General features: G+C 38.5%; 1 protein-coding gene across 1 annotated transcript in view; it reads right to left on the reverse strand.

Annotated features, from left to right (window-relative positions):
* ITPRID1 (ITPR interacting domain containing 1) overlaps nt 1-17,042 on the reverse strand; it is a 36,699-nt gene extending 19,657 nt beyond the window's left edge. Inside the window, exons 1-8 of the mRNA XM_063302040.1 lie at nt 16,892-17,042; nt 15,209-15,257; nt 13,480-13,526; nt 11,232-11,283; nt 9,496-9,582; nt 7,006-7,208; nt 5,040-5,602; nt 3,468-3,522 (exon numbers count right to left, since the gene is read on the reverse strand). Coding sequence (XP_063158110.1) covers nt 3,468-3,522; nt 5,040-5,602; nt 7,006-7,208; nt 9,496-9,582; nt 11,232-11,283; nt 13,480-13,526; nt 15,209-15,257; nt 16,892-17,042 — 1,207 coding nt within the window. The remainder of the gene's footprint in view (nt 1-3,467; nt 3,523-5,039; nt 5,603-7,005; nt 7,209-9,495; nt 9,583-11,231; nt 11,284-13,479; nt 13,527-15,208; nt 15,258-16,891) is intronic.
* Nucleotides 17,043-24,097: the final 7,055 nt, after the last annotated feature.

A 24,097-nucleotide genomic window follows, 5' to 3' on the forward strand; every position in this document is an offset into this window, starting at 1 on the left:
CAATCACAAAGCTTAGTGCACGCATACAAACACACAAACACACGGCTGTGTGTGTACATGTATGAACGCACACACTGAGTTTAGATAAAAAGGAAGACCTGGCCATAGAATCCAGGAATACCATCAAATGGATTTTCAAAGAATATAATAGTTGATTCAGGTCTAGTTTATGCATCCAAACAACTGGTCATTTTAGTAGAGCAGTGTTTCTCAACCTTGTCAGCTTGGCTGGCCAGGGAATTCTGGGAGTTGAAGTCCACACATCTTAAAGTTGCCAAGGTTGAGAAATGCTGTAGTAGAGGCTCAGATGCTCTTGGATTTTTTGATCCTGCTTATTTGTTTGTCTATTACCCAGCTGTAGTGCTATCCCAGGGATGGGGACCTTGCAGATCTCCAGTTCCCAGCTGTCTCATGATCACTAACAGGATCTCCTTTATAGGGAAAAATTTGTCTGTTAAATTACTTCTAGACATCTTAAAGGTCCAGAAATTCAGTCAAATAAAATTTGATCCATCCATCCCATATTCACGTTGCCATATCTTTTACTCAATTATATGGTCACCAAACTTAATATTTGAGGTAACATTGTGTTAAAACAAATTAAACATCAACACAAAAAAAAGAAAAATACACCTGCAGTCAACCAAGATCATCTCCCTAATCTATCACAGAATAGGCTCACCTAACATCCTGGCTCAATGTCCTTGTATCTCAAGGGTATGCTGTTCCACAGGGCAGGGGTTCCTGGATCCCATCAAAAAACAATGTTTCATAGAGTGGACCAGAACATACCAACCCTGTTGGATCCTGTAGAATGGGCAGAAATAATTGGAGATAGACCGTTCCATAAATAGCCCAGCCCTCGGACATGAAAGAGTTTGTAGATGGTAACCAGCACCTTAAATTACACATGAAAGCCTACTGGGAACCAGTGCAGCTCTCAAAGTAATAGTGTTACATGGGTGACCCATGGTTCCCCATAACTATTCATGCTATTGCATTCTGGACTAGTTGTAACTTCTGGATAGTTTTAAAAGACAGCCCCATGTAAAACATCTTGCGATAATTGAAACAAGAGGTGACCAAGGTATGAGGATCCCCAAATGGTGCACAGTTCATCTGGGAGAGTGCTACTCCACCAAGAACTAAAGATGGAAAGTTCCCAGATCCTGGGGCCTTAAAATGCACAGCAACCGAGCCTTGCTATGGTTAAATTAAAGCTTGATCTTCCCCATCCAGATCTCTACAGTCTCCAGACACTGGCAAAGAACCTTGATGGCATCACTTTGTAATCCAGGCTAGAGACATATTACAGCATCATCAACATACTAAGATACTTGACCCCATGCCAACATATGACATTATCCAGAGATTTAGTATAGGTATTAAATAGGGGTTGTGAGAGTATAGAGCATAAGGAACCCTGCAGAGCAAGTATCTAGGGCTAGATATCTCCTTTCCTACTAGCACTGACTGGAAATAGTCCCAGAGAAAGGAGGGGAACCATCACCACATCATGGCCCACACTCCCACAACCTGAAGCTGATTCACAAGGATATCATGATACATCAAGGAGGGCCAGGATGGATACAGCTGTGCATCTTGATACCCACTGGGTATCATCAATAAGTCTAATCAATGCTATCTCAGTACAATATCCTGGTCTGAAACCTGACTGAAAAGAGTCCAGATAATCCATTTCTTCCAGGGTTCTCTGAAGCTGCAAATCAACCACCTTTTCAACAGCCTTCTCTAAAAAGGGGAGGTTGGAGCAGGATGAAAATTGTCCAGCACCATTGGATCCAGTGATGGTTTCTTGAGGAGAGGATGGACCACTGCCTCTTTAGAGCAAGTGGAACTGCTCCTTCCTTCAAGAATGCATTCACCACCACCTGGATCCAACTACACATTGGAAGCCTTGATAACCCAGGAGGGACATGAATCTAATACACAGGTGGCCCCCTTTAAGCCCCAAGAATCCTGTCTACTTTGTCAAGACCAGTAGGCTAGAATTTTTCCCAGATAACTGAGCCAGACCATGCCTTAGCAAACTCCGTAAGACCTGAACCACTGAAGTCTAACTCAGAGATGATCCAAACAACTTTATTCAACAAATGCCTTGAATATTCTTCATAGCAATCCTGCAGATATTCCTACCCAGGAGAGACTGGGTCACTTGAACAGGGCTGCTGGCTTGCTATCTATATACATAATGCATAGCCTATGATTATGTGCCTGTGACTAGAATACCTAATAATATCTAATAATACAAACAAAAATACAAATCCCATGTGCTTACCTGCTGAGTCAATCCTACCAAAATCATAGTCAAACAACCATTTTCTTTGCTAATCCATAATGCCCTGATTGCACTTGGCTACAATTTGATCATAGTCAGAGTTAGTTTAGAACAATTAATATTACATTTGATGTAAGCTTACTCAAATGGAGGAGTAATACAGCTACCACCTTAGTGCAAATAATATCTTCTTTCCCAAACCTTCCGCACAAATTATAGTTAAGCAAAGCCTATAAGCCATCCATACTTTACCACTGTATGCAGATGATTGTTATACTCAACAGGAGGAATATAAGTATTTTCTTATGTGATAATATGTTATGCAGTCATTTTGAAGCCAGTACACTATAGCAGTTTGTACCTCATCCCTTAACTTTTTATCCATGCTGGTATCTACCAAATATTTTTGGATATATCCACCATATTTCCTAGAAGTTGTTGTTCAATACATCCAGAATGCACCAGCTTGAGAAAGGCTGAAAAGCACCTAACGTAGGCCCCAGCTGCATTATAAGTCTCCACACTCTTTGGATCCACTTGAAATGAATGTAGCACACAGCAAAAGCAGTTCTCAGTGGTTGTCCTGTATAGCAAAGAAATCACTTTGCTGGCATATTGCAAAGGGTAATGATGGAGATATTAACCATTGTTATAATAAATACCTGTGCAAATCCCAACTGGGAAATCTCAAGCTTCGGCCACCCTGTCCAGAAAGTAAAGCTTACTCAAATATAGTATTCTAGGCAAACAAGTATGAAAAACTGCAGCTTATTGAAAGTGATTCCATGAAGAAGAAAAAATAAGTAAATTCAGTTAAACATTCTTGCATCTCCAAGGCAAAGAAAATTATGTGCGAGAAAGAGAAATGTGACTCTTGCATGGATTCAGTCTTGTTGTAACACCTGCATGGGATTTCTTCAAACAGATTCTCTCCAGACCCTCTTCTGAACTTCGATTCAAGTCCTTGCCCATTCCAGCTAATATCTAGCAAGAATAAAGCCTTCCATCATAATAGTACTGATATATGGATGGAATAGATACTTAGCTGACTGGTCAATTCATGGATCTGGAATTTATATTCTCAAGGCTCTACTTGAAGACAAACCTGCAATAGGAGGAAGGGGAAGAAAGAGAGAGAGAGAGACAGAGTTTATTTGCTAATACCTACCTGAAGTGTTTTCAAGGGGATTTCCCCAGAAACTTTCATCTTCAAAGCTCTGGATCTGAGACAAGAAAAAAGAATTCCTTAAAGCAGCTTGTTTTTTATTATTAAAAGTATATTTCTTCTCTTTAACATTAGGATTTTAAGTCAAAGCAACAATAAACCTTCCAGATGTTTCTCTGTTGTTGGCGCCTATTTTTTAAAAATAATTTTGCATTCCAGGTTTCAGGTTGTAAGTTAGTATTCATAGCATGTTTACTTTCCAAACACAACTCCCTACTGCTGGTCAAAACACAATGATGCCAAATGGAAATAATTCCCCATGCACTGACAGAAATGGAGCCTGGCAGGGCTACTGAGAAGCAAGAGGTAAAGGCATGTTTAGGGAACTCTTACATTTGCAGAGGTATTTTTAAAAATCCCCAAAAAAAGAAGTTGGAAGCCCTCTTCTGACAAAAGCAACCATAACAAATAAAACAGCCAATGATGTAAATGGGAATGATGAATATCACTGCAAAAAAAAAATGATTGCATGGGGAGGATGCCCTGGTTCACCCTGTTTGGACAGAATTGGTGCTGCAAAGTTATGCTACAAATTCCCCTTAATAACATATATATAATGATAATTTTTCAAATGTCACTACTATAGTAATCCAAGCATTAGGGGTCAGCAAGCTGAACATATCCAGGTAGCCATAGTGTTGGAAAATCTAGCTCCCCTACCCCAGCCCCTGTTTTTTTATTGGAGCTTGAAATAAATCTTGATTCTCCAATCTTTGTTCAATACATCTTTTTTGTTCAACCAGGTTTATCTTTTTGTTCACTTGGTTTTTGGAAACTAGAAATGCAATAAAAAGGGGGATATTTTTGAGCCCACCATGGGCTTTCACTGCAGCTGTTCTGGTGATCACAGCTTTGAAGTATGTAGGTATGTATGTAGAAGAAAAAGTGTCAGCAGCTGTAGTAGCAAAGTTAAGAAAGCAGTTTTCAATGTCTGATATTTCTGCATTAATTCAGACATTCTCCATGAATGTTGGGGGGGTGTCAAAAAGGTCAAGATGGTGGCCACAAACACACAAAGTTCCATGGGATACATGTAAAAAGAGGTGGGGCTTTGATTGCAGAGTCACAACCATCCACTTGACTTTTTTGACCACCTGCCCCTGACACTGCCCCTGAATTTATACAAAGCAATTCAGGCCATAGCACACTGCTCCAAAAGTGGCATTGGGTACTAAAATGTACCCAATGACTTTTAGATTTTCATTCAGCGTTCGAACTGGATTTATCCTATAATATACTCCATACATGAACAGAGTGAAGATATTTTCCAAATTAACATCTCTAAAAAGAAATGAACTGAACGAGTTTTGCAGAGAATATGAAAGGTTTGGAATAAAGTGTTACACACCACTTTTTATTCTCCCTTTCTGGGGAGTAGTTGAGAAGCAAGACTGAGATATAACCATACTCATTTGGAAATCGATTTGCTTTAGCTTTCATTCTATAACCTAACCATCATAGGCCATACCACCATTTCCTATCTACAGTATGCCAACATATAAGATTTGGTCTTACCTCTTCCATTTCAAAAGAATCTGAAGGCTTGCAGCTGAGGCCAGATAACCTCCTGAGTGTTTGGGTTAAAAGCAAATTGGGCTCCTTGCGTGGTCTTTCTTTACTGAGAATCTCAGAATTGGAAGGAAAGTGGGGCTGTTTTAAAGATAGATGAGGCAACCCCCAAGTTTTAGTAGCTATGAATTGTGGAGATTCAGGTATAATCATACCATCCTCCTCTTCCTCATTTGGGAACAGTTCTTTTAGAGAGATCAAGGCAGCATTGTCAGATAATCCTGTCCTAGTCACCAAATGTAGGTCAGCAGCAGCAAAGTGGCCTTCTTGGGTCTTACATATACCAGCATTTTGATAAGCTTGAGATCCATGTGTTTGTCTAGATATTTTTTTCAGGAGCTGACCCATTCTTCTCTTCTTAGCCTGTGGCTTGCCTTTTGGAATATTAATTCTGGCCTTCTCTTCTTTCTTTCCTTCTCCCACCTTCTGCTGCATGGTGCTAACATTACTCAGGAAAGAGGAAAAAGCACTAGTCACGTGATCCAATATTTCCAATTGTCGAAAGTGCCCTTAAATTTGAGAGAGATTAAACAAACCTTGTACAATTATTTATTTTAGTTATGGCAAAAGCTTCAAGGCTTTTAATGTACAAAGGAGACTCTGAAAAAATGCAACATAAATGTTTAAATTATATCATCATCTCAGACTGGAATCCATGGGACTAAGCATGATTAGGCAGATTGGGACTTTTGGGGCAGATTTTCTAAATGAGTAATTGGAAAGTTTATGAATATTCTCTGTCCTTATGCCTGCTCATCCAAATAGAATCCAACATTTTTTGATATTACATAGATGAAAGGGAAAAGATTTTTTAATTTGGTATCACTTCCATGTCTATATGCCATAATTTACTTTAGTGCACTTATACCAGTGTAAATGTCTGCTGTCCAAATATCTTTTTCAGTGTTTAGTAACAAAATTTCAATGAATATTTTGCTGTATTAACCCCTAGAAATCCCATGCTAGAGGCTATAGTCTTGGTTTCTGTGAAATGAGCTCACACACAAATAAAAAGATTCATCTTTACGGATTGACATACATATAAGTTTCATTTATGTTTTTAAAAGCTCATTCATACTGACAAGTTACATATTCTATGGTGTGGTTGCGATTGTGCTGCTATTTCTTTTGAGGGGATTTCTGGGGAGAATGTAACAGAAATATATGAAATTCTTGACTGCTGCTCTTCATTAAAAGCTGCCAAACACATTCCTTATGCTATTATTCCTCTTTCACAAAGAAACATATATGCAGGGATATATTCCAAGGGCACTTATTAAATAACACTCGATCCCAGATTTCCACCCAGATGTTGACACTCCAAAATATCTGATCTTGTTTATGGAGCAGTATAAATAACTGATACATACTAAATAATCCTTCTTGCACTTTCCAGTTTTTTTACTATTCTACTTTGCACTGGGATTCATTCAATGCATTGGTTGCATTGTATTGCAAAACAGAATACTGATATAGTAGCATGAGCAGACCAACATTCTTGAGTTTTACTCAAGCAGCATATGAACATGGACATGAATCCTCCATGTTGTACAGAAGTCAGAACAAGGAGCTAAATGACCAAAGGACAACTGATTAAGTTTGTTCCGAACAGCCATTTGTTCAATGAACTTTTTTCCTTTGATTTTATATAAGACAGTATTAATGGCATCTGTATCAGTGGAGATTGTGCTGTTCTTCAAATTTCAAAAAAACTGGTTTTTCTTCAGTAAATTAGTAATAGCTAATATGGACAATAACATGGATTCTCCATCTCAAATGTTTGTGAATGGGTCATGGCAATTCCATAATAAATTCATGCCTTGAGTTATTTATAAAAATAATAACGGTGGGATATAAATAAATAAATAAATAAATAAAATATTTGGAAACAGCCCTTCAATTGTTTACTCACCATATAAACTGGGGGCTTCAGCATGCATGCGTTGTCTTTGAGCTTCAATGAACACTTTGATATTGATTCCTTTAGCCATGGATGCACAACTGATGAACCGAGAAGGAATTTTAGTGCAGATGTCAGGTTCCTCGACACCAAATCCCAAATCAAGCAAAATCTCAACTGGGTCCTTTTCGGAGAAATCCAGCCATTCATTGATACTGTAGGGAAAACAGCAGTAGAAATTGTTGTGCTTGGCTGATCTTTTCACTGAATATTATGTCCATACATACAAAGGACACATATGCATGCTTCAAAAATGATTCATCTGTCTGCTACTAATTAAAATAGCCACATCCTTTTTCAGGCTTCTGTGTTAGATAAATAAATAAATGGCAGTGTTTTAAGGAATTGACTTGAGTGAAATCTTAGAAAAGGATATGGCTGCTTTAATGAACAGGAAAGAGATCCTGTGCTCACAGTCACAAAGCACTTGTTCAAGATACATAGATAGATAAACAAACAGACAGAGAGACATTCCATCTCACTGTTATGTTTTACAGCTGGACAAGTACACAATGGCTTTTGAGAATTTAGAAGATACAACACTGAGTTGACAGAAAAAAAATCTGTACTTTTTCAGAAAAACACAGATGAGATTAGAGGACACGGGCTGGTATTTTTCCTCATATATGGACTCTGGTTATGTAATGGTGCAAAGGTGTTTTTTAAACATGCCAATTATTTCCAACCCTCTTCTATGTCCCAAAATATTTGAAAATATTTTGTGGATCCATTATTTGCTATAGTATAAGCTTGTTTGTACCTGTGCCAACAGAGGGCTGCATCTGGCTCAACTTGTATGAGCTTGGTAACTGAGCACTGGGTTGGGGCTTGTTAGCATTTGGATAGAATGCTGCAATTGCTTGGATAAAAGTTCAGAATTATAGGTTAGCTTCGAAATTTGAAAGAAACATCCTGGAAGAAGGTAATGACAAATTACTTCTATATTTTTTTCAAGAAAGCCATCTTGATGGGCCTATGTAGTCATCAAGAACTGAGCTTGAACCAAGAATATCTTTATCTTTACTTTATGGGTTTGGTTTTAAACTAAACTCTATATTTAAAAAAAAAAAAAACAGCTTCTAAGCATGTATAAAAGATGATAAGCCCTAATCGAAGAGAATGAGAAAACACCAAGTGGTATCATTCCATATGCTCTTGAGATCTCTTTCATGTAACTGAATCAGATTTCTGGACTACTGATTAGGGAAATGTGTTTATTTAATTGTGAGTGATGGCTTGAACTCTTAGAATTGGGATTGAGCTCAGAAAATATTTCCCCAAAATTGCAGAGTAATGATGATGTAAATCTTGTTTTAAGGTTAATTCAAAGACATCACAATCTGCTGCCTTTGTAATCATGCCACTGGGACTATCATAGGGCCTGATTCTTCCACATTAGATTCCCTTAATCTGGAGTGCCTCCAGATCCCTCTTTTCACTATCTACTGCGCTGCCTTCTTCCTGCTGTTGAATTCTACCCCTCCTCTTCACTGGATCACCTAACTTCCTACTCTAGTAGCAGAAAGAGCAAGGAAGGATTTGAAGGAGGGAATTTCTGCTTTCTCAGAGACCTGTCACATTATTATGGTTATGAGCAGTCACTAGGACATCTGAGAAATTGGTTTCAGCATGAAGGTCAGTAGCAGTGGGAAAGCTGTATTTCCTAGTTTTGTTTCTGCTTGCTTCAATTAGCACTGTGTGAGAATGACAAAAGGTCTGTTCCATTCCATCCCTCAATTCCACTAGACATCTAGACACGCAGGGGGAAAAATGGGCAAAAAGGGGAAAAGTAGGAGCCTTGACCATAGATGAATGATTGGAAGAAAGAACTTAAAATTAATATCCAAGTTAGACCAGAACTTTTAGGGCTATAATCCTCCATTTCTTTACACATGAATATCTAAGTTGCAGGCTACAATGCTAGCCAGAATATTGGGAAAAAATAAGCTTATCCTTATATAAATAGAAAGGCAAGATAAATTCAATAAATGAAATGCTGAACACATGGAATTACATGAAATGTCATGAACCCACAAATGAGTTTGTATAAATTTGTAATTTATATATTTGTTTAATAAATAAATTACATAATAAATAACACAGTTGTTTGGGTTGCTATAGAAAAATCTTCCTAACCTGGTGTGGGCCAAATTGTGTTATTCTCATAACCTTGAACTAGCGTAGCCACTGCAGAATACAGATTCTGGAACACTGCTATTCCATATTTTGAATATTTCTAATCAGAGCTTGAACACAATCCAATGAACCGGCCACCATAAAAAGATCCCACAGATACCTAAGAGAACATCTGCTAAAGAGAAACCAAATTGCCAATATGCACATGGATGAAAACATCACAGAGGATATTGCATTTCTACTTGGGTCCTCCTCCTGGATGACAAGGTAAAAGCTCTAAACATTACAAATTAGGCCAGCACTGACCTTGTTGGTGGACTGAGGAGAGAACAAGGTGAGCTGGCATTGTTCCATCTTGAAAGAATGGGCATTTCTGAAAAGTGATGCAGGGATCTAGAGCAGGAGAAATCAGCAGTGAAATGTGTTTACACTTGAAGCCCTTTGGGACATCATTATAATTGCTTTCTGGAGTAAACAGTTGCATCTTTATTTTAGTCTGAAACATTACTTTGTAGGAGCTGTTCCATAGCAAAGCATGTAACGGCACCATGCAAACACATTTATTCTCAGGAACAGTACGTGACAGTAGGTGTTAGAATGTAGGTGTTAGGTACTGGTAAATGCTAATTATAAAGGTGGCAGAGCTTCTTTGCTTCTGACAGATGGCATGTATTTGGGATCCTTTGGGGAGAAGACTTTCTCTAACCACGTACCACTTAGAAAGTTATGGTTCTTTGTCATAAGGCTCTAGGCAGAACACTTATGAGCAGTATTGGAAATCATTTGTTGTATTTTCTGGATGTTATTATTTAAGGACAAAAGGGTTGCCCTGAGAAGTTACAAAACAGTCTCTGTCCCTTTTACCTTTAAACTCACAGACAGGCCTGAGTCACCCAACTTGTTCTTGAGCATCATGTGGGAAAAGCCTCTTCAGTTTCTCTGTCTGGAAGTTGGGATGGAAGGAAATCCCACATGTACGCTATTCTATTTATTTGTTTGTGGAGTATATTGCCAAGGAAGAACCAGCAACATGACACCCACCAGAGTCCAGGAGGGGCCTGCTACAAAGCCAGGGCAGAGCTGGGCTGATTAGCTGAAGAATGCTGAATTATCTTCCAACTCACACTGTGAACATGCTCCACAACTAAACAAAGGTCATCTGCACAACATCTGCCTAAATGAAGTATCCAGCTCTGACTCCTACTACTGGGTGAGTGAAGAAAACACTGTGAAGACAAACCTAACCTGGCTACTGTAACTGCTGTTATTTTTCAACAGTCTCTGGAAAAATATTTGCTGCCTCAACATGCCACATTTCTGAAAATACAATCCCATCAGAAATGAAAAACAGGCAAGATTTTGGCATTGTTGGGTAGGACTGCACATGAGAACGTTAACATCGTTTAGTTTTCAGTAATTTTGGAAAGGGCACATAAACTATTATTCTTGGTGCCACCTGTCCTGTAGTGGGAATATTTATATGTGAGCACGTATTAGTGTAAGTGCACAGACACTCACTGGTGCATGGCTATTTCTGCCTTGATTTCACCAGCTAGAGAGAGCAGAGCAAAAGTTGTGGAAATGGCTACCAGCTGTGTATAATCTGGAATACGTGACTATTGCTCCATGCAATTATTGTGCAGTAGCTCCTTAAGTGCAGAAAAATGTTATCGTGAGAGCCCTACCTACAGTAGACTTATCCATAGTGTGTTAATAAGCTTCTGGATATGCATCATACAGGGCAGTAATCACTTAGCCTTCTTGTTACTTCCTTTCATTAGCATCAAATATTAGCCCATATTTTAGCAAGGAAACTTTACATTTACCCACATATAACTCTGGCTAATTATATACATAGCACATGAAGCTTAATACTAGGAAATTTTAAATTTCATCACTATGCTAGCAGATATTCTTCCTGCCATTCCCCCATTAAGGCATCGTGAGCTTCGCTACATAATTAACTGCATTTCCTTTTTGGAATTTTGAAAATAGAACTGTATACCTCCTATTAGACATTTCAACATAGGGTGTAAACCTACCGCATGTAGTTTTGCACAGTCATTTGTACCATGCTCAAAGGAGGTGAAAGAGCTGCAAAAAATGTATTTCATTTTTTTATTTCTTTTTATTCCATCCAACATTCAACAGTACAGATAAGCCAGACAATTTTAAATAAAGTTGGAATGTTATGGGATAATATTTTGGAAAAGGAGACACAGTTGTAGTAACAACAATTCATTCAAAGATTGAAACGATAGGAGAACTTGGAAATTCATTTTCCTGTGATAATCTTTTTGAGCTGGTAAAAGTCTTATCCCACGTAAATAAATAGATATTAATAGTATTGTCCAATGTTTGTCAGCCTTGGGCACTGGAAGATGTGTAGACTTCAACTCCCAGAATTCCCAAGCCAGGATGGCTGGCTGGGGAATTCTGGGAGTTGAAGTCTATACATCTTCCAGTGCCCAAGGTTGATAAACACTGGTATTGTCCAATATTTTATCCAATTATTTTTAGAGCAGGAAGTAGAGCTTCATCAAATATTTGTGATGGTCAACAGCCAAGCTGGTATCTACTCTAAGAAAGGTGACAATAATCTTGTGTGGCAGATGCTGGGGAAAATAGAAGCAGATCTACACCCTTTCCTCATGAGTCTCTTTCCTGGATATTTTTTCAAAATAGAGCCCTGGGTGCCCCACAGTTTTTATTGTACCTCCTAAACCAGTCTACTGCCCTCTGACATGCTCATGGAGAACTCCAGCCTTTTGCCAATGTTGAAGTAAAATTCAACTGCTACTTCAGGTGACATCTGGCTATATTTTTCTCTTGGGAAGGAAAATGACTGGGCTTACTCTGGCTGACAGAAATCATCCTTATTCGTGGAAAACTTATTTCTAAACTAAGCACCTCAAAGTGTGACCTTGCTGCCAAGGTCATACTTTGGACGGAGAACTTACTCCATAGTTTTCCCACTAGTTCTCATTCTATTTGATGAAAGTGAAATTGCTTTTGAAATTCTATTGGTGGAATGTTTCATTTTTTGTAATTTTTTTAGTTACGAGGTGGCAATGGAGACATCTGCAGCTAGCCACAAGGTTGCAGAAAAGATACAAAACGCATAAAATGTCATGATGCAAGTTCCACCCTTTTGTTCTTGTGTTGCAATGTCCCACACAAGTATGTAAGGGGCTCAGTTTGCATCACAACATTGTGACGCATGTTTCATCACTTCCCCCGTTCTACAGACATATGTGTATGGAATGTTGTATCTTTCATTGTAGAACAATCTCACAAATAGTCTGGCTTCCAATGCTTCCATTAAATTAAAAGGAGTGGCTGTGAGAGGACTCCTCCCATGGGCCCCTTTAAATAATACTGTAGTGCAAGTCACTGCTAAGGGAAAGAATAAGGGGAAGTCTGTTCTTCAAATTTTCAGGGTGAATTTCTCCTTCTTTTGGTTTTGAAGTCTGTCTGGCTACTGAAGTGATGTTAAGCCTAGTTGTGTTCCAACTTTTCTTTTACCTGCCCCAAAATGACCAGGAGAAAACCTCCACTAAGCAACTGCTCAGATGGAGCCCAGAAGCCCATCCTTTCTCTAAAGTAAGTCATGTACAGCAAAATCTACATCTGTTTCCTACTTCTTGGGAAAGTACTTGATGGAAGGGAAAAACCTTACCGCAGAAATTTCTGAGAAACACAATGCGAATTGTGAACTGTGTAATGTAATCAAATGTGAACTGATATTAGACCAAATGACTTCACTGCTGCTGTCCTTGGTATGAAGAAGTTGACTATACAAACAAGAATCATGCAGCTCAAATGTGATTGTACTGCATCTTGCTGTGGTATTCAAAATACTATTATGCAAAACTAATTTATTACAAAGAAGTCCAACTAGCAATTTTCAATCACTTAACACATTTTCACTGTAGTCATGGCCATCTGAAGTATAAAATTGTGTTTTAAATTAGTAACAAATTTCAAGATCAAATATCATATTTTCTGAGACAGAAATGGAACACTGAAGACATTTTTAAGAGAAAACAGTATAATAATGATGTAAATTATAAATGGGAAATAAAACTAGTTGGACACTCAATTTAATACTTCGTCAAACTTGTTTCTGATCTATTTTTTAAAATATGTAATTAAATATGTAATTATGATTGTTATTATTAAACAAATGGTATAAATCTTACGTAAAGGATTGTTTTCCCCACCAATCTACTCTATGCACTCTCCTTATACCAAGTTATTCCCAATAATACAGTTCAGGTATCCAGTTACCTTCTGTTTTGTCTCTGCTGTCTGGCAGTCTTTTGCTTGCTGCTGAGCTGTTAAAGTAAGGGTAGGGGGAGATTTGATATTGTTCAAGAGAAAAGCATGAGTAGCCAGGACTCCCATCAATTTAGTTACAAAGTATATCTGACCAAGACTCCTTCAAAGACAAGAAATTTCTCAAATGGAGAAGATCATTTAGATGTGCATGCACTAATCTGTGATACTTTTCCATATCTTATTTTACCATTCATGTACCTAGATAATATTTTGGAATATTTTACTACCCAGGCAGCACATTAATAAAATTAATTTAAAAATACATGCTACAAGTTATTAAAGAGGGGAAAAGACTTTTGAAATGTTGGCATTTGACACTGGTGCTGTTCTTTACTAGTCTTCCTCTTTCATATGCCTTATCCCTTTCCCACTTTTCACAAACCTTAGTTCAGCTGTACAAATCCTTTGAAAGAATGGTTCAGAACATGCAGGAGGGCACACAGAGCATCTCTTTTTGAACTGTAAGCCAACCCCCTCTTTTTCTAGGCTCACGTGACTGCTTTGGAAGCTACAGTACTTCTGGCTATCTCTGCATGCAATGCTTGTTCACAGATGCAGAGACAATTGGGGGCTGCTTCCGTGAGCCCAGAATAAGATGTGGCCACTTGAAGTGAAGAGGTGCTTCAGCTGGGATCCAAACCACCTCGTCTAAGAATTTGCATGCCCCTACTAACCAAAGTTTGTGAAAGCATGGAAGAAAGAGAAAAGTCAGTGAGAGATAATCCATGAAGGTTTGTGCAAAGATCTGCAGGCAAAAAAAGTTGATTCACATCACTTAGATGAATGGGAAGAAGTAAGTTCCTAACTTCATGTATACTGGGCACCTGACACTGATGGAATTTGATGTACAATGTCCTCATCAAATCTGCACACACGTGACATTTATTTTGCCATGTGACATCAGTTCTACTTCTGGATTTCTCCTATCTGAAACACCTGAAACATACTGGAACAGAGATTCTCAAACTTAACACACAGAGATACCCTAAAATAAATAATGAATTGGTGTGACTCTCCCCCAGGCTCACCTTCCTCCACTTCCAATGGAGGCTCTTCCAGGGCTTCCTCTTGGATGGGCAGGAGGGTGTCATTCTGGGTCTTGGCCCTGAGCCAGCACATCCATTCACAGTATTCAGAATGTAGTAGCCTCCTATTGAGAGGGGCAACACTTGGGATGTCTGAAGCTGGCACTCAGTGTGACACCGCTTATCAGGAAGAAGCCCAGGAAAAGCCATTCTCAGAAAAGAAGGAAGATGAGGCTAAGCCAGAATGTGTTGACATTGATGGGTCACTTTGGCAGCACTCAGGAACAAGTTGGGGCTATTGCTACAAGTGCCAAGGCCACTGAAGGACAGCCCAGAACCTGGATCTTACATACATCCCAATCCAGCACTAGCAGCTCAGTTAAAGGCCACACACTTCCAGGCAGGGTAGGACTGAATGTGATCCTTTCAGATTTGCTCTTGATCCTATTGGGGATCACAAGCCACAAATTGAAACCCTTTCTATTAGGTGATTGATTTTGCATATTAATTCTAGTGAAATTCTTTCTAAGGACTCATGCTTAATATCCTAGTACTTGAGACACAGTAGGCTTCCCAATATTCATACCATATATTCTTGTAGATAAGACTTTGTTTAAAAAGAACCTATCCTACTGAGGATTGCTCATACGTACTAGAAACCAGAATTCATCCAGTTGTAAAGATTTTCTTCCTTGTGGTCCACTAAAAATTAGACAAGACATAATATTATTTACGTATCTATCCCACACTTCCTTCAAGGAGCTCAAGGCAAAACATGTGGTTTTTCTTCCCTTCTCTTTCATCCTTATAATAAAATGATAATGAAATAATTTAGGTTGAGAGACAGCTACTATATCTTTGAACCTCTACCTCAACAACTAACCATCTAGAGAAACTCAGAGTTGTAGCGGTGCATAAGAAATATTAATTTATTATTCTTTTTAATATAAAACCATACATTAACATGTTGGCATGTTCTTCATGGCAATGAGTAAGTTAGTAAATAATGTACCTAGTAACACAGAATTTTGCAAGAAGGAAAATTAACAGCTGAATCAATTGCAAAACATTATCAGAATTTTTAGCCACGATCCTCTACTATAAGCCAGGTTAAGTAGGAATCCTCCACTACTAGCTGGAATCAGTAATGAGCCATAAACAAGTGACATGCACTGAAACTTCATTTGCCCATATCCAATGGGCTTCTTACACATTGGGCCAAATTTCCACTGTCATTTACGTCATTTGAGTAATGATGTCATTGCATGATGATGTCACCACACAAATTATGCCGAACATTACAAAGACACAATTAGCATAATTGGTAGGATGATGTCATCATGAGGTTTCACTGCATAAGTTATGACACACATAGAGACTCTCGAACTTCACATTGTTTTTTTCTGTTCTTCAAAAGACAACTGGAGTTTCAATCCATGCTGTCCAAGAACCACAACTACAGTTCATAATACATATACTATAAAAACCTCTTTATCATGTCAAAATATCCATCTTTATGTCTTAGTTCAAAGACTCTTAGATAAAATGTAGAATACATCCTGGAACTTTTGTGGCAAATGTAATCATTCTTCTTCCTCACTGAAATAGATGATACGTGCGAACTGTATGATGAGCCGCATATTCTAAAACTTTCCTCCCCCTTCAATATTCAGTCAGATGAAAAGCTTTGGAAAACCTAGCTTAGGACAGTTTATGCAATTCTGTCCTCCAGCGGTCTTGCATGGTAGGTTAGACTGAGAGAGAATGATTTTGTAAGGTTATCCAATGACCTTTAGGACTGTGCAGAGTTTAAATGTGGATCTCTTTGGTTCCTGTCCATGATTGTATCTTTTAAAATAACAGTCTGACGTCTTATTTGTTCATATGTAGACAATCCATATGTTCCTATGTAGAGAATATGTAGACCCCCTCTTAGATACAAAGCCAGCTGGGTGACCCTGGGCCAGTCACTCTCTCTCAGCCCTAGGAAGAAGGTGGCCATGGCAAACCACTTCTGGAATGCTGCCAAGAAAACTGCAGGGACTTGTCCAGGCAGTTGCCAGGAGTCAAGACTGACTTGAAGGCACTGCCTCCCTCCAAAAGACTGTCCATAAGGGCACCCCTACAGTATGAGAGTGATCTACTTTCCCCAAAGACCATGCAATAAATGGGGAAATACTGAGAAAGGAAGTAGTAGTTCTGCTACATGGCACAGTACTTCTGACTTTATTCAAGAGGGGCAGAAAGAAGCTATATTGAACTACAGTAGTTCCTATGCAAAGATTGTAAGCTACTTAAAGACAGTGAGATCTTGAATACCTTTTAGAATTCCTTACCAAGTTGTGGAGTAGAAGGAGAGTCTACTGCTATTTTGGGGGCTGGAAAATCATCATCTAATTTTTTCCATGACAATTTGGTTGATAGGATGAGTTCTCTCTTCTTTTTTTGCATTTTATTAGTTCCATGATGATGGAGCTCTGCAGACATCTTAGTATATGAATCCGAAGACTTGTAAAAATAAACCAAGATCATTTTATACAATACATGAACATTCATTATATAAGATAAATAATGTATTCATGGCTATGGGAAGAAAGGATCTATTTTTACTATTTTTTTCATAAAAAGTAAGGCCTTCTCTAGGATACACTAGATATTTCAGTGGTTCTTTTTTGTGTGTACCTCACATAATTGATGGCAGTGTTACAACCAGACAAGCAGGTACCCTCTCTTTTCTCTTTTTTGAACCCTAGTGCCACATAACTTAATAGATGGGTTCATTAAATCAAATGTGTGTTACCTGCATAAACTGGGAAGGCTATTTCCAAAACATAGCCATATTTAAAGAGTAGACCTACTGAAATGAATGGGACATTGTAATTCATTGTAGTTCCTGTAGTTGATTACCTGCTGATCTTTTTGCCTGTATCTTTATTTTTGCCTTATCTTTTGTTGATATCTTTATCCATAAAATAGTTTGTTTTATTTATTTGTTTCTTTTTTCTTATATTAAAAAGACTTAGATAACTACCCTTCTTATATGCCATTACTCTGGGCAGCTCACAAAGCAACTGTCAGACTTCACAATTAAATGATTAATGGATCGTCTGATCGTATTTGTCTGCCATGATGAGCCAATGCGTGTCAAGAACCAGTTGGGAGGGGGAACACCAAGGAGTGTGAAACTATTCTGTTTGGTCTAAGTGAGGGAAGTCAAGGTCATACCATCAGAGACATCTGTGCTTGGCATGCCTGACCGTTGGAATTAGGGGGGAAGAGATGTAAGGGGAGAGCGGGGTGTCTGCTAACTCTTAATTAGGTAGTTTGGGCGGGAATCTTCAATCGCAGCTTTTCTCTCAATCGGTACACATTCTCAATAAATCTGAATTCTGCATATTTCAATTGTGCATGAGTCAGGTCATTATTGGGATCCAAAGTGTCAGTTCTTACAGCAACCATAAAAACATCAAAAACTATAAAGTCATAGCAAAAACCTCTGGTGCCACAAGAGCACTCTTCCATACATCCAGATTTGATTTCAGGGGCTCCCATTGCTTACCCCAATGCTTGCAGGAAGAGCCAGCTCTTCCAGGCTTTCCAGAAGGCAAGGAGAGTGAGGCCCCACCAGATTAAAGAGGGAAAGGTACTCCATAGGGCAGCGGCCACTACAGCGAAGGCATGCTTCCTGGGTCAGAGAAAGGCTCCTTAGGAAGGTAACCAAACTCCAAAAACACAGGATGTAATTCCACTTCTGAAGGCAGCAGGATGACACATTAAGCAGAGCTCCAGGAAAAGTGAGCAAAAAGTTGATAAAAGTTCATCCCAACCAACCCCCTGATTTCAATATGCACAATTAATGTAATGGACAGAAACCAATATATTCATATTCCTGAAATATCAGGAGCCCAGAACTGAAGTAAAAACAATAAACTTAAATATACAGGAATTTTACAGAGGCAGTGTCTTCCTGTAGTGGTCTCACATCTTTAGAATGCATTACCAACTGGGGCTTATTAAATCCTATCACTGCAGGCTTTCAGGAAAGCCTTCAAGACTTATTTATGTTCACAATTTTCTCAGGAAATATAATTTGATAGAACTGATGATGCTTCAGGTGCCAGTTTTACTATTTAGAATAATGGGAGTTCTAAAAATGTAGAGAAATAAAAAGTGTTATCAATTAGCCATCCAAGAAAAATGTATACAACCATGAATGCACGCTAAAATGCTATGATTTCCTTCATTTTGTGTTCCCTTTTGTGGCAGTGGTTCCCTTTTGTGGCAGTGGTTCACTTAACTGTGGATAGGTTTCTAAATACAGACTTTACTGATATACAGAGCCAATCATTTTCCTGCCAGCCTCCTTTTATAAGCGCAAATAAAGACCATTACGTTGCATGTAAGATAACTTATTTTACAAGGAGTTCAGTGGCAATTTTCAGTCAGCCTTAGTAATGGAGTAAGGCAGCTGCTTCAGGCAGTAAATTCTGGATGCCACAAAAGGCAACACATTGTTAGTTATGTAGTTGGTTCTTGTTGTAATTTTACTGCTTGAGAAGTGATTTTAAAGGAATGTCTTCCTTAGTTACCAAAGTAACCACACTGGCATTGGGTACAGTATACCTGGAGATGGGCTTTCCATTTACATCTGCCTCAAGAAGCCAAAAGCTGTCTATACCCAGGCAAAGAGGCCCCCCGGGATGGGGAGGGGTGTGTCTTCAGACCAGTTACTACCTCACAGGGTTGTTTTGGGGGGGAATAGGATGAGGGAGTCTATGTATGCCATCTTGAGCTTCTGAAGGAAAACAGGAATATAAATCAAATCCATCAAGTACATTTGGGGCAAGTCCTATAATCTTAGCTCATTATTGACAATAACAATGAAGTGGGTTTTTTTAATGAAATTAAACCTGGAGGAAAAGCGGCTCAAAAATTTGGAAGGACAGGCTGGTCTATTTCTGAAGGTTTCTGCATCCAGATATGAAGAAACTGACTTTCTTTTTGAAACAGCAGTACTGTATACTAGAATTGATCCAATGTTAATAGCAAAATCCCCATTGCCAGGATACTACACGCTCATTTTTAGAGTAAACCATGAACATTAATTTATGAAAATAAAACCCTTCTAATATTCAGACATTGGACATCAGAGAACATTATGCTGCAGAACGAAAGAGGTGTATAGGCACACATATCTATGGGAAATGATACAAAAGAAAACCCCAGCATATGCAGGCATAAGACATAAAGTCATAAACTTAGAAAGGCTGTATGATCATATATGTGCCAAAAATCATAAAAAGATATGCGTATAAATACCAGCAGCTGGAGCTGGAAAAGCAAATCTGGGAATTTTAAAGAAAAGTTTTAGGTTAACCGGCAGTATATTGCTCTAAGACATTAAAACTGGGAAAGTGCTGCCAGAGGCCTCTGTTTGGCAGGTGGGAAAACATGGATAGTGCTAGACTCCTTATTACGGGGTTTCTCAGCCAGGGTTCCGCGAGGGGTCACTAGGGGTTCCCTGGGAGATCACGATTTATTTAAAAAATTATTTCAAATTCCGGCAACTTCACATTAAAGAGGTAAATTTCATTCTTTGTTTTTAGTTTAGGAACACTGTTAATGCATATATACAGACCTACCCATGAAACAAATATAATAATTTTATAATTTCTGGCTATATTTGAGCCTAAATGTGCAGGGGTTCCCCGAGACCTAAAAAATGTTTCCAGGGTTCCTCTAGGGTCAAAAGGATGAGAAAGGCTGCCTAGTTCGATAATGGGTCTAAGTGTAAGTAAGGTTATTGGCTCACCTTAATATAAGCAGAAGGACTTGAAAGATGAAAGTGGAGAAATCTGAAAGATAAATGGCTCAGTTCCAAAACTTGTAACTTAGGAAGGAGTACTGTGCTGACAATACATTCTTGTTTGTATCTGGAGTAAATTCATCCCATACCAATGCTTAGGGAAGACTTCAATGAAGCATGGACCAAATGCATCCTTTTAATAATTATCCATTTAATCTTTTTAATATCTCAAGATGGGTCAGGAATTCTCCATCTCCCTTCCTTTGCCCCAAGAAAGTTCCCTCCCTACACTCTTTCTACTGAGATTGTAGAACAGACTTCCATATTCCAATACCTTCCAGATATGTTGGACTTCAATTTCCATAATCTCAAGCCAGCCAACTAATTATATTTCCCACAATACCTTGGTTCAGTACTATTTAAATATTCCTGGCAATTGTGGTAAATCCTAGAAATTGAGCCCATCCATCATAGCCACCAGATAGCGCAGAGTTGGACAGGGCAATGTACACAGGAGGTCACTTTGCTAAAGTGCCAGAAACTAAGCAGGAGGCAAGGAACTGCCCCCAACACCCAGAGACCTGATCGGGAGAAGGAGTGACCTTACACTGCAAGAACATGTGTTGGTCCTGCTGGCTTTACCTCCCATTCCTCAGCTTGCTCAGCCACATACCTCCTCAGGTACTAGTTATTTGATTTAGATGATGATGACTATGATGATTAGATTTTCATCCTGTCTTTTTTTATATCTCTCTATCTCTATCATCTATCTATTTCAAGCTGGTGAATATATCTAATATTCCTGCCTCCTATTTCCCCTACAACAACTATCTTGTGAGGTGGGTTAGGCTGAGAGAGAGTGACTGGCCCAAAGTCAGCTTTCATGCCTAAAGCGGGACTAGAACTCACAGTCTCCTGCTTTCTAAGCCAGCACCTTAACCACTACACCACACTCCTGGAATTGTGACAATATAGGGACATGGTTCAGTCATGAATATACTGTACATATATATGTATAGCTGGCTGTGCAGAAGAATTCCAATAGTACAATGTTTTCCAATGCATGTAAGTCTTTGCACAGCCTACTGTATGTATGGAGACCCTCTTGCGACACATGCTATTGTTTTACACATGGATGTGTGAGAGAAAGCTATATTATATATGAGACAAGGAAGCAACTTGGCACTTTCCTGGTCTTATTCACATGGGCAAGTCTTATTAATATTTAAATGTAGTCGTCAACACTGCTGCACTCAAAATGCTGAGAGCATCACAAGGGCTTTCCAGCATTTCTCCTGATGGCCAGGAGGAGAGTGCAAAAATAAGCATCACCCAGCGTGCCACTCCATGCCACATCTATTTATTTATTTATTTATTATTCAAAGTTTGCTACCGCCCATCTCGCCCAAAAGGGGGACTCTGGGCAGTTTACAATAAAATTAAAACTATAATAATAACAATTAAAATCTATAAAAACAATTACAAATATAAAATGCAACATAAATAAGTCATTCATTTGTGTATTATTTTTGGAAAAAGATAAGCAATTAACAGAGATCTGCAAAGCTTTCTCTCTGCTCAGTTAGAAAGACCAGTGAGGAAAGCATGGCACAGAATCGTTTTAACCTCTAACAGCAGGGGGAATAGTCAGGAATTGGGATTTCCACAAATGGGGAACCAGCCACCCAACGCTCTGCCAGCAAATCCACTGACACAATGATTTCCTTGTGCTCAACTGAGTTGGAAACAAATTGAATCTGTTTCCCAATGGAGACAGTCACACCGGATCACAGGGACATATGTAGGTGCCTGCAAATAAGGTTGGGAAACAGTTTTATTTCCAAAAGTTGCTGAATTATAACTCCCAGTAGCTTTCCCTAGCAATCACAGCGTATGATAAGGGATGTTTGGAGTTATAGCTAGCTCAGCAACATATGAGGGATACAGGATCACCAGTCCTGCATTCAAGACAAAAAATAAAGCCCCTTCTTGAAACATGTCAGAAATATACATACTGTATCTTAGAGCACTCACTGCACTCCAAAACTGAACCTATAGTGTTTGCATAGGACATAAGTTCATATCACTTAAGTAGTTTTTATTTCTATAGGACAGTAAGTCAACAAACTTTTGGTAGGCAATTCTACATATCTTGGAGGAAGGTCAGAGTCAATGGAGTTATATAATGTGGATAGAACTCAAACTTTTGAAATGGATTTAGGGAGGGTTTTCTAAGATGCCATCCATTGTTCTTTCCCTTCATGGCTTGTCATCCTACCGCTCTCACCATATCTGATTTGCATGTCCTCACTACATGCATCCATTCTGTATTACCATAGTTTGTGGTAGTTCTCCTTGCTCTTGTCCCAGTTCATATACTTGGAGAGGAGAGATGAATAGATAGCAAGGAGGAGAAAGAGGAAGGCCCGTTGCATGTTAGTTTTGGGAGTCCACCATGATGAAGACCTTGGTAGGTGCTCAGTAATTCCAACTTTAGATGCTAGGGTTAAAAATAGTGGTGGCTCATGCTCAGAAAGAATCATATACATTTTATTTTAAAAATAAAGGAGAAATTTATCCATTTTTAATTTTGCTCCACCAGCTTCAGATACTTGGAACTGGCACTCTCCAAAAGTTGGAATGAGAACTGAATCAGAGTTGAAACTGCAGTTTTGCTGATTTTAAAATCACCCCTACAAGTGATTTTAAATGCAGTGCTATGAGATGAATGACAGATCTCTTGTTCAAAACAAGTATTAAAATATGGCTGTTTTAGTCTACTGTATAAAGAATATTGTAATTTCTTCACAGAATTTATATACCTAACAAAGATTTTAAAAGAACAGTGCTTAAATAAGTAATAACAATAATTTATGTACATTTTGTATATGATAGGCAGTCAAGACCCTCATATTTGATTAAATATCAATATATCTATTCTATAATAAATTAATAAAAATAAATATATATCTTTGGTTAAATCAAGAATTCAGATAATTTTGCTTCTGGATTGGCACAACTTCCAAAAGAATAGCTATATTACTTATCACAGCAAATGCATTTGTGTTGTGTTATGTTAACAAAATTTAGTGGATTGGTAAACTTCATTTTCAAGGAGACTTACTTCTGAGCTTCCAGATCTAGGGTGCAAAAATCCAGATGGCAGCTGGGTAGTAGCATAGAGATGGAGAAAATGCTAACCCTTTGCTGCTGTCTCCATTGTCCAGATTTTCCCAGCCATCTGGGAAAATAACACTGCTTACTTCCAAATAAGAGCTTATAAGAAAGCATCCTGCTTAATAGTAGAATACAAGTCCTAAATTCTGCTGCATTCATGAAACCATTTCTTTCCAAACATGAGTTCAAAAGAATGTAGACAACCTAAGGAGTGCAAAATACAAGTTGAGGCAGATATAGAAGATACAAAGAATAGAATCAGAAAATTTACCACTATAGGAAGAAGTCCTCAGATGATGTCAAAATCCAGTCCTGTTCCTTTCTGCAGCTGCTGTGCTCATAGAGCCGGATGAGACTTTGCTAGCCTGGTGCCTCTGTATTTGTGCTTTTCCACAGACCCCTTAACTCAAAAGCCAAGATGCCCAAACTTTTCTTTCCGGACAGTTTTTCCGAACTCAAATAAGATAAAAAACCTTCCATGAAAGGCCAAAAAGGCACACGCTCTCTCTCTTTCTCTCTCTCTTTTTACCAAATATGGATCTTTTATGTGTTTTGGGAG

The sequence above is a fragment of the Candoia aspera genome, chromosome 4 (genome assembly GCF_035149785.1).
Source record: "Candoia aspera isolate rCanAsp1 chromosome 4, rCanAsp1.hap2, whole genome shotgun sequence".
NCBI lineage: Eukaryota > Metazoa > Chordata > Lepidosauria > Squamata > Boidae > Candoia > Candoia aspera.